Source organism: Oryctolagus cuniculus, chromosome 6 (assembly GCF_964237555.1).
Source record: "Oryctolagus cuniculus chromosome 6, mOryCun1.1, whole genome shotgun sequence".
NCBI lineage: Eukaryota > Metazoa > Chordata > Mammalia > Lagomorpha > Leporidae > Oryctolagus > Oryctolagus cuniculus.
In genome coordinates, this window is record NC_091437.1 from 38440969 (window position 1) to 38453833 (window position 12865).

Consider the following 12865-nt stretch of genomic DNA (forward strand, 5'->3'; position numbering starts at 1 on the left):
ACTCCAGGCTATGCAGAGTCACTGTGAAAATAGGGGCCCTTTTTTTTTTAAAGGATTTATTTATTTATTTGAAGGCCAAGTCACAGAGAGGCAGAGAGAGAGAGAGAGAGAGAGAGAGAGAGAGAGAGAGAGGTGTCTTCTACCTGCTGGTTCACTCCCTAGATGGCTGCAAGGGCTGAAGCTGAGCTGATCCAAAGCCAGGAGCCAGGAGCTTTCTCCTGATCTCCCACATGGGTGCAGGGGCCCAAGAACCTGGGCCATATTCCTCTTTCCCAGGCCATAGCAGAGAGATGGAACAGAAGTGGAGAAACCGGGACCCAAACTGGTGCCCATATGGGATGTTGGCACAGCAGGCAGCGAATTTACCACAGCACCAGGATTCTTGAGAACAAAGCCATCCCAGGGAAGCTGGATGTGAAACCATGTCCAATGTCACCGAGGGAGGTCTGCTTTCTTGCATGTGGAAGAGCCTTGTGGACACCACCATCACAGGTCCCTGCAGTAGTCAGGGGCACTCAGCCCCTCTGAACCAGGACTCCTGTGTTCTTCAGGGCAGGGGAGGTCCAGGAGCCCCATGCCGATGTTGCCTGTCACTAGATGGATCAGGACTTGCAGTGACTGAGGAGGGGGTGCAGGGAAACCCGAGGGGGGTTGTCAGTGCTGACCTTGGCCCCGGAGCCCACAGACGGGCTTCCTCCAAGTGCCTGAGGTAGAGAAGCACCACAGGAAAGCTGTGGGGTGGACAGACGGATGGATGGGCGGACGGACAGATGACTGAACAAAGGAATGAGATAAGTGACCAGCACAAAAGAAAACAATATGATCTGAGACTGTATTTACAAAAAAAAATGAATCTAGCAGTGGGTGTCTGTCTGGCCTGCCAGAGGTTAAGACACTGCTTGAGATGCCCACATCCCATACTGGAGAGCCTAGTTGTGAGCACTGGCTCTGCTTCCAATCCAGCTTTTTGCTAATGCACACCCTGGGAGGCAGCAGGTGATGGCTCAAGTACTTGGGTCCCTGCCATCCTCGAGAGAAGCTTGCTTTGAGTTCTGGATGCCTGGCCCTGTTCCGGCTGTTGCAGGCACTTGGAATGTGAACCAGCAGATGGAAGATCTCTGTTTGACTCTGTTTCCCTCTGTGTCTCTCTGTCTCATTATCTTTCTGCCTTTCAAGAAAAGGGAAAACAAATAAACAAAAATGCTAAACTCTTTAAACCAATACATCCAGAGTAAGGAGTAGATGGTCTCTCTCTCTGGGCCTGCAGAACACAGGCCATGCCAGGCTTAGCCGTACTTTAAAAAAAAAAAAAAAATACAGGCTGGCGTCGCGGCTCACTAGGCTAATCCTCCGCCTTGCGGCGCCAGCACACCGGGTTCTAGTCCCGGTCGGGGCGCCGGATTCTGTCCCGGTTGCCCCTCTTCCAGGCCAGCTCTCTGCTGTGGCCAGGGAGTGCAGTGGAGGATGGCCCAAGTGCTTGGGCCCTGCACCCCATGGGAGACCAGGAGAAGTACCTGTCTCCTACCTTCGGATCAGCGCGGTGCGCCGGCCGCAGTGCGCTGGCCGCGGCGGCCATTGGAGGGTGAACCAACGGCAAAGGAAGACCTTTCTCTCTGTCTCTCTCACTGTCCACTCTGCCTGTCAAAAAAAAAAAAAAAACAGTTTATCAGAATAATGCATGTGCGTGGTAAAAATGTAAATATTACAAAAGCCCATGGGGGAAAGTAAATCTTCCTGCCTAGGATCCCTGAGGTTCTGATTCCCCTTTCCAGAAGCTCTGGTAGTGAGCTCCCTGCACCGGAGGTATTCAGACAGAGCCTTAGGAACACTGGACGGGGCTGGCAGCAGTCAGTTTCTCTCTCCACATCCCTTGAGGCTGGAAAGTGGACAGTTGCATCTCCCAGACTCCCTGAAGCTACAGTTCTGGATTCATCGTGCAAGGTCGGGGTGTGGCAGGGACATCTCCCTGCTGCTGCTCAGGCCGCTTGCTGCCGGCAGAAGAGGTTTGTGCAGAGTGAGCCTGGCCCCAGCTTTGAGGAAATCCCAAGGCAGATGCTGATCCTCAGGGCCCACCTGCAGCCCCTTGCTCCCGACCTCCCGTCTCCCGTCTCCCTGGGGGCCCCTGCTTCTGCTTTCCCAAATGTGAAGGTGGCGGCCCTCAGAGGGCCCCCTCAAAGATGCTGTGCCGGGAAGTCCTGCCCAGAGCCCTCTCCTCCAATGCTTCAGATGACTGCGTAAGCTCCTAAGTCACATTATTGGGTACAATTCTGCAAGTTTCCTGCCTAAGATACTGCATGTCTTACCCTGAACAGGGATACAGGCAGCAGGAGTGGACAGAACATGAGGATCTCTAAGGATCTCCATTCACTCTCACTTTCTATGACCCTACAATGCTGTCCCACCCTGGAAGAGGCAGTTTTCCAAAACTGGCCATTTCTACTGAGCCAGAAGATGAGGCCTGGGGAGGGGGTGACCCAGCCTTCCGGCAGCTCCCCAGGTCCTGGCTGACCAAGCTGAAGGCGTTTGATGCATCCCAGCGGCTCTTGCAGATCCATTGTTCCTTCTCGTTTCCTTGGCGCTGATGCCGACTATGGAACTCACTGTGCCAGGGTTCCAGGACCTGTGGCCTGACCCGGCTTAGCGAGCATTCTGGGGAGGGGGAAGGAGCATTTCCTGCCTCTGCTTTTTGCAAGCTCTTGAAAAGAACATGCCTCATGAAATGGGTAAAGTCGTGACCCCCCTAGGACAGGCACAGAATCCGCGGGATGCCAGTGCCACACTCAGATTGCACCCTGCGCAGAGTCCGAGGGAGAAGTCCCAGGTATCAGTGCTGCCTACTTGATGCTTAGTACCATTGTCTCGTGGAATCCTCTCGATGACTCCCAGCCACGGGCACTCTGCTCCCCACCCGTGCCCATGATCAGAAAGCTCTGGCTCAGAGACGGTGTCATTTTATAACTTTGACTTCCACCCACGGTTCCTGACTTAAGTCTCCCTCCCCAAGGCAGGCCGTAGAAACTGCAATTTCTGTTCCCCAAGGCAAGTCGTACAAACGCTAATCTCCCCTACTTACAGCCCGCCTTGAGGTCATCCTCTAACTAGATCCTAAGCAGATGTTATAAGGCCCTCCTTGTTCCAGGGGGGTCCTGGCCCATGTCCCAAGGAAGGAATGCTGAAGAATCTGGACAGACAGGCCTTGCTGCGTGTCCTCACCCAGTCTGCTGATAATCCTGCCTGTGCAATGAACGGGTCAGAGGGCTCCCGGGTGCCTGGACATGTGGAGGTTCCTGGTGGGCAGTGTGGTGCGGCCTTGCTACTGTACCTGGCTCCATGCATCTCTTTGTCTGTATCCTTTGCAATATCCTTTGTGCTAGGTGGCAAATGTAAGCAAGTGTTTCCCTGGGTTCTGTGAGCTGCTCTGACAGATTGAAGCCGAGGATGGGACCATAGGTAAGGGGACCTGCAATTGGCATCTTAAAGAAGGGGGCAGTTTTGCTGCTCTGGTTTACTCTCTGTGAAAAGACGGGAGCCCTCATCCTGTGGGATCTGCCATCTCCAAGTGTTGTCAGCACCGGATTAGAGGATACCCGGCTTGTGTGCCTGCAGGACAGATTACGCATTTGGTGTGTGGGAAAAACCTTGACACACGTGCCTGGTGTCAGGAGCATGTTGCGAGGGTTTAGTGGGAGAAATCGAGTCTGAGTGTGTTCTTCCTCTACTCAGATGGGGAGGCCTTGCCTAGGATCACCCAGCGAGCACGGGAGCAACTGTGCTGGGATCAGAAGCTGAGCGTGTTTTCCTGTGATCTTAACCACCTGTTTTCCCGAAACTTCAAAAGCCATTTGGCTCAGCATCCTCTCCCCTCTCTGTACATACTTAGCTTTTTCTCACTATAGCCCATGCTCCAACACATCCACGCTGGCCCCTTAAATCCTCAAGGACAGTGGCAGCTTGTCTTCAGAGACCTGTGGCGACAACACAGCCCTCTTTAGAAGCCCCTGGGAAAATCTAACCATATTCCTTCTCGATAAATCCTCCCTCGTGTATAATTTAAGAGGTTGGTAGAAAGCACCCCTCTTTTCATTCATTCATCTCAAAATTTTTATGGGGCTCCTCATGCTCAGCCTCGGTGTTATGCTGGGGAGGACACAGAACTAAATATGACGTGGTCATTGCCCTCCGACTGCTCATCACCTGGACAACCTGTTTGATCTGTGATAGAATTCACTGACCTTTTACTGAGCAGTTACTATGTGCCGGGCGACTGTGCTATGCGATTTCCCTGCTACCGGAGACAAACTCTTTGTGCTCTGCTTTCTTCAGAGGAGGCAGACCAGTACTTTACGGTGATTTCCCCAGCAACATCCTTCCTCCCAGGACTAGCTCAGTCTCTGCCACCTCTAGCACAAAGCCTTCCCTGCTTTCCCCGTCTGGACATCGTGCCTGCCTTATCTGCACCTTCACAGAGCACAGCCTTCACTCTCTAGACTCCACCGGTGTGTGCGCACATCTGTCTCAGCTATGGCTGCGAGGTCCTTAGCTACAGGGTCTGAGGGTTTATTGGGGTCATTGCTGCAGCTCCACTGTTCCCAGGAGCTCAGCGATGCTTAATTCCTGGTCCTCTGAGGACTTAGGTGTGGGAGTCAAAGCATCACCCGGAAGAAATATTGCCTTTGCTACTAATACAGCTTGTCTAGGCTCCTCCTTGCCTGTCTGTCAAGAATGGGAAAAGCCTCGATTTAGTTCTTTGGGTTACTGGAAGAAAAAAGGAAAAGAATGCCCACAAAAGTTGCAGGCCCAGAAGCTCCTTTTAGGGAGGAAAGAACACTCAAAGGATTCTGCTGGCCTCCACACAGCAGCAACAGTCTGGGTGGAGGAGCCGCTAGGAAGCCCCTGGGGGATGGCAGCGGGTTTTCTGAGCCGCATCATCCAGGGAATGGCAGCTGGGGAGCCCCCCCCCACCTCCTGGCCCCTGGCCCCTAGCGCAGACAGGTGGACACCTCGCTCTTCCCATCCAAGCACTGGGCGGGCGAGGGGATTGGAGCAACCATGAATTTGGCAGAAGCAGTGAACAAAAGTGGTTTTTGCCTGCAATTGCTGCAAAACACAGCTCTCGGCTTCTGAGCCTTCATAAGCCCACAAGTTTAAATACAGCTCCCTTCCCCACGCCTGCTGCATCCCAGACTCTGCCCTTAGGAAGAACGAATGGCAAAAGGCGTGAAACGGTGGAGCCCTGGGCTTCCCCTCCTCCCACACAGGTTTCTCACAGTTGCCCTTTCCTTTGCTTCCTCCCCAAGTGCTGACTGAGTACCCCAGTGCCCGGCACTTGGCCGGCTGCTGGGAACCCAGCGGTTCCAGGCAGTGCAGTCTGTCGCCATGATGGACTCAGTTTGAAATCATGAATATTAATCAGAGTTTCCCATAAATAAATTTTTGAAATGATCTATGATAAGCGCTCAGAAGGAAATGAAAAGAGGCTGCAGTGTGTGACAAAGGCAGCTGCTCTTGCCAAGGAGGGCAGCAAAGGTTTACCCGAGCCAGAGGCAAGTCTCTTCCATCTTCCCACTGCACCGCGGCTCCCGAGGTCACTGTTCCTACCAGGTCTCTAAGACAGGGCTGGGTTGTCCCTCACCCCTGCGTATTGCAGAGTGTGGAGGAGCTGAGCATGCTTGCTCCTGGCTGCGTTCAACTCACCCTTGTTTTCTAAAAATAAGGGCCCCTTTGAACACAGCAGATCACAGCTCATCTCCTGGCTGCAGGCATGCACCGCCCCCAGGGCCAGTCCGGCATCTCCAAGTCTCTCTTTTTTTTCCCTCCCCCTATTTTGCTGTGGTCACTCTTGAGGACTTCTGAAACCACAAATGCATCATGCGTGCCCAGCCTGTTGCACCTTTGACCGCTGTGCTTCTGATTGGTTTGTCTTCCCCTCACCTCACTCGCACCATCACCCAAAGAAAGAAAAAAAAAATGTTCAGGGAATGAGATCCCGTAAACAATGACTGGATAGATTTAAAAGAGGCCTACATAGAACTTCTAGAAAAGAGGATTATTGTAATAATTGCAATTGAAAACTCAAAGATGGGCTTGATGATGAGACACGGTGAAAAGAGACTTAAGGGAATGAGAAGCTGGGTCTGGGAAAGATGCAGGCAGTGGAGATGTGGAGGACTTAAATTTTCTGGAGAGAGAATAAAGACATTGCTTAACTCTCCACTAATACTATATTAAGTATGCATATTAAAATTAAAGGGTAACAGCTAGAAATGGAGTGCCTAACTCCCAAATTGGTAGCGGTTAAGACAAAAATGAATGAGAAAAAAAAAAAAAAAAAACTAAGTTAATCCAAAAGAAGGTCCAGAAAAGAAAGAAAAATGAAGAGGAAAAAAATCTGAGCGAAAAATAAAAATGCAGAAGAAAATAAAGAGGTAGCAATGAGTGCAAATATATGTGGAATTACAACAGATGCCAAAAACTAATTTTAAAAATGTTAAAATTTAAAATTTTTAATTTTAAAATGTAAACATTTTAAAAATGTTTCTAAAAGATACACGTAAAACATCAGAGGCAGAAAGGTTGAAAGTAAAAAAAAGTGGAAAAACTTCCCAGCTTCCTTTTCAAAAGGAAGCTAATATAACAATATTAAGATTAATAATTATTACTAATGCCCCTGCTACTACTTAGTGAGCACCAAGTGCCAGGCAAAAATCTCAGGTCATCCCAACATGCTTCTAAGCCAGATGCTTGCGCACGTTTACTGAGGTTTACGGAAATGCGCTGATTACAAGCGCGTTCTGACAAGCGAGTGCACCTGTGTGACGGAGCCAGATAGTTTTCTTGTCCTTCTTTCTGGTCAGTCACGGGCCCCTCCCGCGGTACAACACGCAGCCCCAACAATCCTCGGCTAGAGTTCCATCACCTTGGATTAGTTGCACCTGGTCTTGGACGTTGTGGGAACGAGATAGTAGTACAGCATGTGTTCTCCCGTGTCCGGCCCCCGCAGTCCAGGAAGGCAGGCTGGAGGAAGGTGGGAATGGGTGCTGAGGGCTAGGCCGCCGCATCCGGGGCTCTGTACTCCCACGTGGCACGTCGTGACCCAGTCTGCAGTAAGAGGGCCCTCGGTCTTCCCCTGGCCATGCTGCAAACTGTGACCCAGAAGCCGTGAGGGTCAGGCATGGAAGAAGCGCCGTCCTCTCCCCAGCCTGTTTCCCACGCGTGCAACGTGGGACAGCACAGACGGCTCCGAGCGACACGCGGGTGCGCTATGTGACGCTTCCGTGGCTCAGCCAGGCCCCCCAGTCGTCCTCGCAGAGGGCGGATGTGGCTGAGGCGAGGGAGAGGGTCTGAGGGCCGCCGGTCCTCCTCTCGGTTTCCCCGGGTGAGGAGCTGCCTGCCGCCCCACGCAAGGTGGCGGCTGGTCCGCGGCTTTCCTGTGGGCTCGCGGCAGTGCTCTCTCAGTGCAACAGGGGGCGCTCCTCCCGGCGGCGCTGCCAGGCCCTTTGTTTCCATTGTGAGGTAGCCCCCAGGGCCTGCCCGCCTTACCGTGGGGCTTTTGGGATTGCTTGGGATCTCTTCAAGTAGCTGGACCCAGTCCCGGAAATAGTCCTCATCCAATGGTGCCTTCTCCCGCCTTCTTCCCGGCGGCCCCGACTTGTGCTGACACTCACGGTCACGGCGAGGGCCAGGGTGAGGGCGCCGCCCGCTGAGTGAGAGGTTAGGGGCGGGCTGAGGGGGGACGGGAGCTGCAGAACTCTGGAGAACCTGAGCCTTGTAGGTTCTGAACGCCGTCAGTGATTTCCACTTTGCCGAACACAGTGCTCAGTTTAGTCTTCCCTTAGGTCACCAAGCAGTGGCCACTTCCCTCCTCCCAGAATGCCCCGCTCTTGGCTTCCAGAGCAGCACTGCTCCTGCATTTCCTCCTCGCCCAGTGACTGCCGCCACGGCCTGGCCTCTTTTCTCCTCAGCGTCCGGCTTTTCCTCATCCTTATTGATATTCTCACCCGTTCTGCTGGCTTTATAGCCCACCGGCATGTTGCCGGTCGCCAAGGTGTCCTCTCTGAGCTGGGCCTAGTCCTTCTCCGCAGGCATCACACGGCCTCCCCGAGGTCTGCAAGCCCTTCCCACGGGAGTCTCCCTTACTCCTTGCCAGAGCGTCTTGCTGCTGTCTTCCTGATCTGATAGAAGCTCCACTCTTCTTACAGCTCTGGCTGAAGCCTTCTCCTCTCTCCGCTTCTCCATTTCCCGTTCATCAACATTCTCCCTCTATGATAAGATCGTTCCAGAAGCTGATCAGTTCTCGCCAGTTCAGCTCTCACCCTTGTCCAGGTCTCCGTCATTTCAGCCCCGGTTCCAGTTGGTAGCCGGTTTCTGCCCTTGCCTGCATCCATCTGTCAGTGAAAGCACCATTTTATACCTCAGCCAGGTCGTGACACGCCTCTGCCGATGCTTCCTCTATCTTTCCATCTCAGAGCAAAAGTCGAAGTCCTTAAACTGGCTCAGAGAACACTACTTGATTATCATTCACTCATTATCACGCTGGCCCACTGTCCTCATTTCGCCGTGGCTGGCTCTGCCCCAGCCACACTGACTTCCTTGTCATTGACAACCACCCTGGCTTGTTTCCACCGGCTTTAGGTCCTTTATTTGGCTATGACCCTTTCAATGAAAACTTCCTTGACCATTTAAGAAGACTGCAATCCTGCGTCTCTCCCCCAGACTCCCTCATCCCTGCTCCTGGTTTATTTTTCTCTCTAGCAGATACACCTGCCGACATATTGCTTGTTTATTTTTGTGGTCTGTCTCTCTTACTATCATGTAAGCTTCACAAAGGATGGGATTTTTGCCTGTTTCGCTCACTGTTGTATTTCCAGTGCCTGTCACATAGATACTTACAGGTTTGTTAATAAGAAAAATGAAGAAATGCACTCATCCTTAGCTTCTTGTTCTCCTATTTGGTTTATCTTTTCTGCTATTATAGCTTTAATTTCCAAGAGCTGTTGCTTCTTGGAATATTCTTTTGTTAAAGCACACTATTATTTCATGACAGCAATATTTTCTCTCTCTGGGGATATTTGTTTGTGTTTGCACAGTCTCCTGCAAGTTGCTTCCATGTGTTTGTGCATTTGGTCATTTTTCTTTTACCTTAGAGGCTTTTTGCAGCTGCTGGTAATGTCTTTGAACATTTTTCTTTGTGAATTATTACAAAAATGATGAAGTTCAAGTATTTTAGTTGTCCAGGTTAACAGCTTTTGACAGGTGTGGAATCCATGTAACCACCAGCACCACGATCAAGATGGACAATATCAGCACAGCCCTGGAAAGTTCTCTGCTGCCTCTTGTCCCAAACAACTGTTGAGCAGTTTCTGCCACTAGGACTAGGTTTGCACATTTTATAATTTTATAGAAATGGAATCACCCGCGTATAGTATATAGTCTTTTATGTCTGACTTTTTACACTGAGCACGATGAGATTCCTTCACCTTTCTGTCTGGGTCAGCAGTTCCTTCTCACTGTAGGAATATACCACAATTAGATGATCATTCACTTATTCATAAATACTGGAGTTGTTATCCAGTTTTCGCCTGGGTTGGATAGAGCTGCTTACTGTCAACATCTGAGTATAAATCTTTGTGTGTGTGGTGGTTGTGGTGGGGTGCTGTGGCGTAGAATGTTAAGCAGCCGCCTGTGAGGCCAGCGTCTCCTTTGGGAGCTGGTTCAAGTTCTGGCTGCTCCACTTCCCAGCAGGCTCCCTGCTCTCGTGCCTGGGAAAGCCGCTGAAAATGACCCATGTGCTTGGGCCACTGCCAACCACATGGGAGACCCAGATAGAGTTCCAGGTTCCTGGGTTTCCATCTTTCCCAACCTGGGCCATTGAAGCCATTTGGTGAGTGAACTAGCAGATGGAAGATTCTCTCTCTCTCTCTCTCTCTCTCTCTCTCTCTCTCTCTCTCTGCCTTTCAAATAAAAATAGATACCTAATTTTTTAAAAGAGAGCTTCTTTTTGCTTCTTTATAATCACTCTTTCCTCTCCAGCTCCAGCTCTTCTCCTATTCTCAGGCAACCTCTGCTGGATTTCTGTCACTGATTATTTTGGGGTTTCCAGAATATTATACCAGTGGAGCATTTTCTCTGACTTATCCTGCTCAACATAATTATTTTCAGATTTATCTCTATATAATTATTTTGAGATTTATCATGCAGTGGTATCAACAGTTTATTCATTTTTTTAACTGAGTAGTTACATAATTTTTATTTCTGTTATTATTTTACCATGAAATTTTTGTGTATATTTGAGGTCTGCACATGTGATTGGGTACATATACACATGTATACACATGTTGTGTATCAATTATCTTACATAGTTACCCATTGTGTGTGTGTGTGTGTGTGTGTGTGGCAAGAACAGCTAAAACCAACTCATTTAACAGTAACCCAAATACAGGGCCATTTTATTACCTAGAATTCTTCATGCCATACATGCGAACTCTTGGGAAGTTCATCCTGCTTACCTGCTGCCTTATGTACTCTGACTTACATCCCCAGCTCCCTATCCTCTCTTCTCTGCCCCAGGTAGCCACGGTTTTATTCTCTATATTTGTATATCTGACTCTTTGTTCTTTATAGATTCCACATGTAAGTGAGATAATACAATAGTTTTCTTCCTGTTTCTGCTTTATTTCAGTTTGTATAAGTCTTGCAATTATACCCATTGCTGTGGGAAAAGGCAGAATCTCCTTGTTAAAGGCTGGATAATATTCCCTTACACACACACACACACACACACACACACACACACTGAACCATCGTGGCTATGTCCATCTGTCCATTGACAGACAGGTTGTTTCTGTATCTTGGATACCTTGAATACTGATGTGATGAACGTGGGAGTGCAGGTATCTTTGCCAGCTGTGATTTCATGTCTTTGGGTATATGTTCAGAAGAGGGATCGCTGGGGCATCTGGTCATTCTGGTCTTAATTTTTAAAGAAACTTTTAGACTGTCTTTTTTTTTTTTTTTTTTTTTTGACAGGCAGAGTGGACAGTGAGAGAGAGAGACAGAGAGAAAGGTCTTCCTTTGCCATTGGTTCACCCTCCAATGGCTGCCACAGCTGGCGCCAAGCGGCCAGCGCACCGCACTGATCCGAAGCCAGGAGCCAGGTGCTTCTCCTGGTCTCCCATGGGGTGCAGGGCCCAAGCACTTGGGCCATCTTCCACTGCCTTCCTGGGCCACAGCAGAGAGCTGGCCTGGAAGAGGGGCAACCGGGACAGAATCCGGCGCCCTGACTGGGACTAGAACCCAGTGTGCCGGTGCCCCTAGGTGGAGGATTAGCCTATTGAGCCGCGGCGCCGGCCCTAGACTGTTTTTCGTGATGGCCGTACCAATCTACGCTGTCACCAACAGGGTACAAGAGCCCCGTTTTCTCCACACTTTTGCCAATGTTATTTTTTGACTTTTTTGATGAAAGCCATCCTATTGGGTTTGGTGTGATATATCACAGTGGTTTTGATGTGCATTTTCCTGATGATTGATGAAGTTGAGTACCACTGACCATTTTTATATCTTCTTCGAAGAAATGTCTCTCTAGGTCTTTTTTCTCAATTTTCAATTGAATTATTTTTCTACTTTTGTATGAATTCTCTATAAACTTTGGATAATAACCCCTATCAGGTATTTGGCTTGCAAATGTTTTTCCCAACCCATAGGCTGTTGTTTCGTTTTGTTGATCATTGCCTTTTCTCACAGAAGCTTTTTAGTTTGATGTACTCTCATTTAGTTTTGCTTTTGTAGCTTGAGCTTTTGGTGTGATAGCCAAAAAGTCATTGTTAAGGCCAAGGTCCAAGTACTCTTTCCCTGTGTTCTTGTTTAGATTTTTATGGTTTCAGATCTTACATTTAAACTTCTTGTCAATTTTGAGTTTTTTTTTTTTCCTATCATGTAAGCCCAGGATCCAGCTTGATTCTTTTCTGTGTGGAAATCCAAATTTCTCAGTGCCATTAATTAAAGAGACAGTCCCGGCCAGCACCGCGGCTCACTAGGCTAATCCTCCGCCTTGCGGCGCCAGCACACCAGGTTCTAGTCCTGGTCGGGGCAACAGATTCTGTCCCGGTTGCCCCTCTTCCAGGCCAGCTCTCTGCTGTGGCCAGGGAGTGCAGTGGAGGATGGCCTAAGTGCTTGGGCCCTGCACCCCATGGGAGACCAGGATAAGTACCTGGCTCCTGCCATCGGATCTGCGCGGTGCGCTGGCCGCTTCGCGCTGGCCGCGGCGGCCATTGGAGGGTGAACCAACGGCAAAGGAAGACCTTTCTCTCTGTCTCTCTCTCTCTCACTGTCCACTCTGCCTGTCAAAAAAAAAAAAAAAAAAAAAAAAAAGAAAAGAAAAGAAAGAAAGAGACTGTCCCTTCTTTATTGTATCCTTTTGGTGACTTTGCCAAAAATTCACAGGCCACGTATGTTTGGATTCATTTCTGGGCTGTCTACTCTGTTCTACTGTTCTGTGAGTCCACTTTTTGTCAATATTGTCTAATTTTATAGCTTTGTAATATAGTTTAAAATCAGGAAATACAATGTTTTCAGCTTCTTATTTTTCAGAATTGGATTGGCTAACAGAGTTCCTTACTAATTTGGGGATTTCTTTTTTTTTTTTTTATTTGTGTGACAAATGTCATTTGGATTTTGACAGAGATCTCATTGACTATATATATTGCTTTGAGTAGAATGAACATTTTAACATTAATTCTTCTGACCCATGAGCCAAGGATATCCTTCCATTTATTTGTGTCTTCTGAAATGTCTCTTATCAATGTTTTAAAGTTTGCATTATACAGGTTTTTGAGCTCCTTGAATAACTTGATTACTAAACATTTTTAAT

General features: G+C 49.1%; 1 protein-coding gene and 1 long non-coding RNA gene across 8 annotated transcripts in view; one reads left to right on the forward strand and one right to left on the reverse strand.

Moving 5' to 3' along the window:
- LOC103347926 (uncharacterized) overlaps positions 1-7188 on the reverse strand; it is a 26717-nt gene extending 19529 nt beyond the window's left edge. For all 3 annotated transcript variants that reach the window (XR_011389826.1, XR_011389825.1, XR_007918996.2), the window contains exon 1: positions 6917-7188. This is a non-coding gene — a long non-coding RNA (uncharacterized lncRNA). The remainder of the gene's footprint in view (positions 1-6916) is intronic.
- Positions 6670-12865, forward strand: part of SLC36A1 (solute carrier family 36 member 1) — a 54550-nt gene continuing 48354 nt past the window's right edge. For 2 of the 5 annotated variants that reach the window (XM_051843255.2, XM_008254846.4), the window contains exon 1: positions 8163-9375. Coding sequence is in view for 1 of the 5 variants with exons in the window: in XM_008254838.4 (XP_008253060.2) it covers positions 7611-7683 (73 nt within the window). In the remaining 4 variants the exon portion in view is untranslated. Of the gene's footprint in view, positions 7025-7456; positions 7711-8162; positions 9376-12865 lie in introns of those variants that run through there. The other 3 variants (XM_008254845.4, XM_008254838.4, XM_051843256.2) reach the window with 3 other exon arrangements.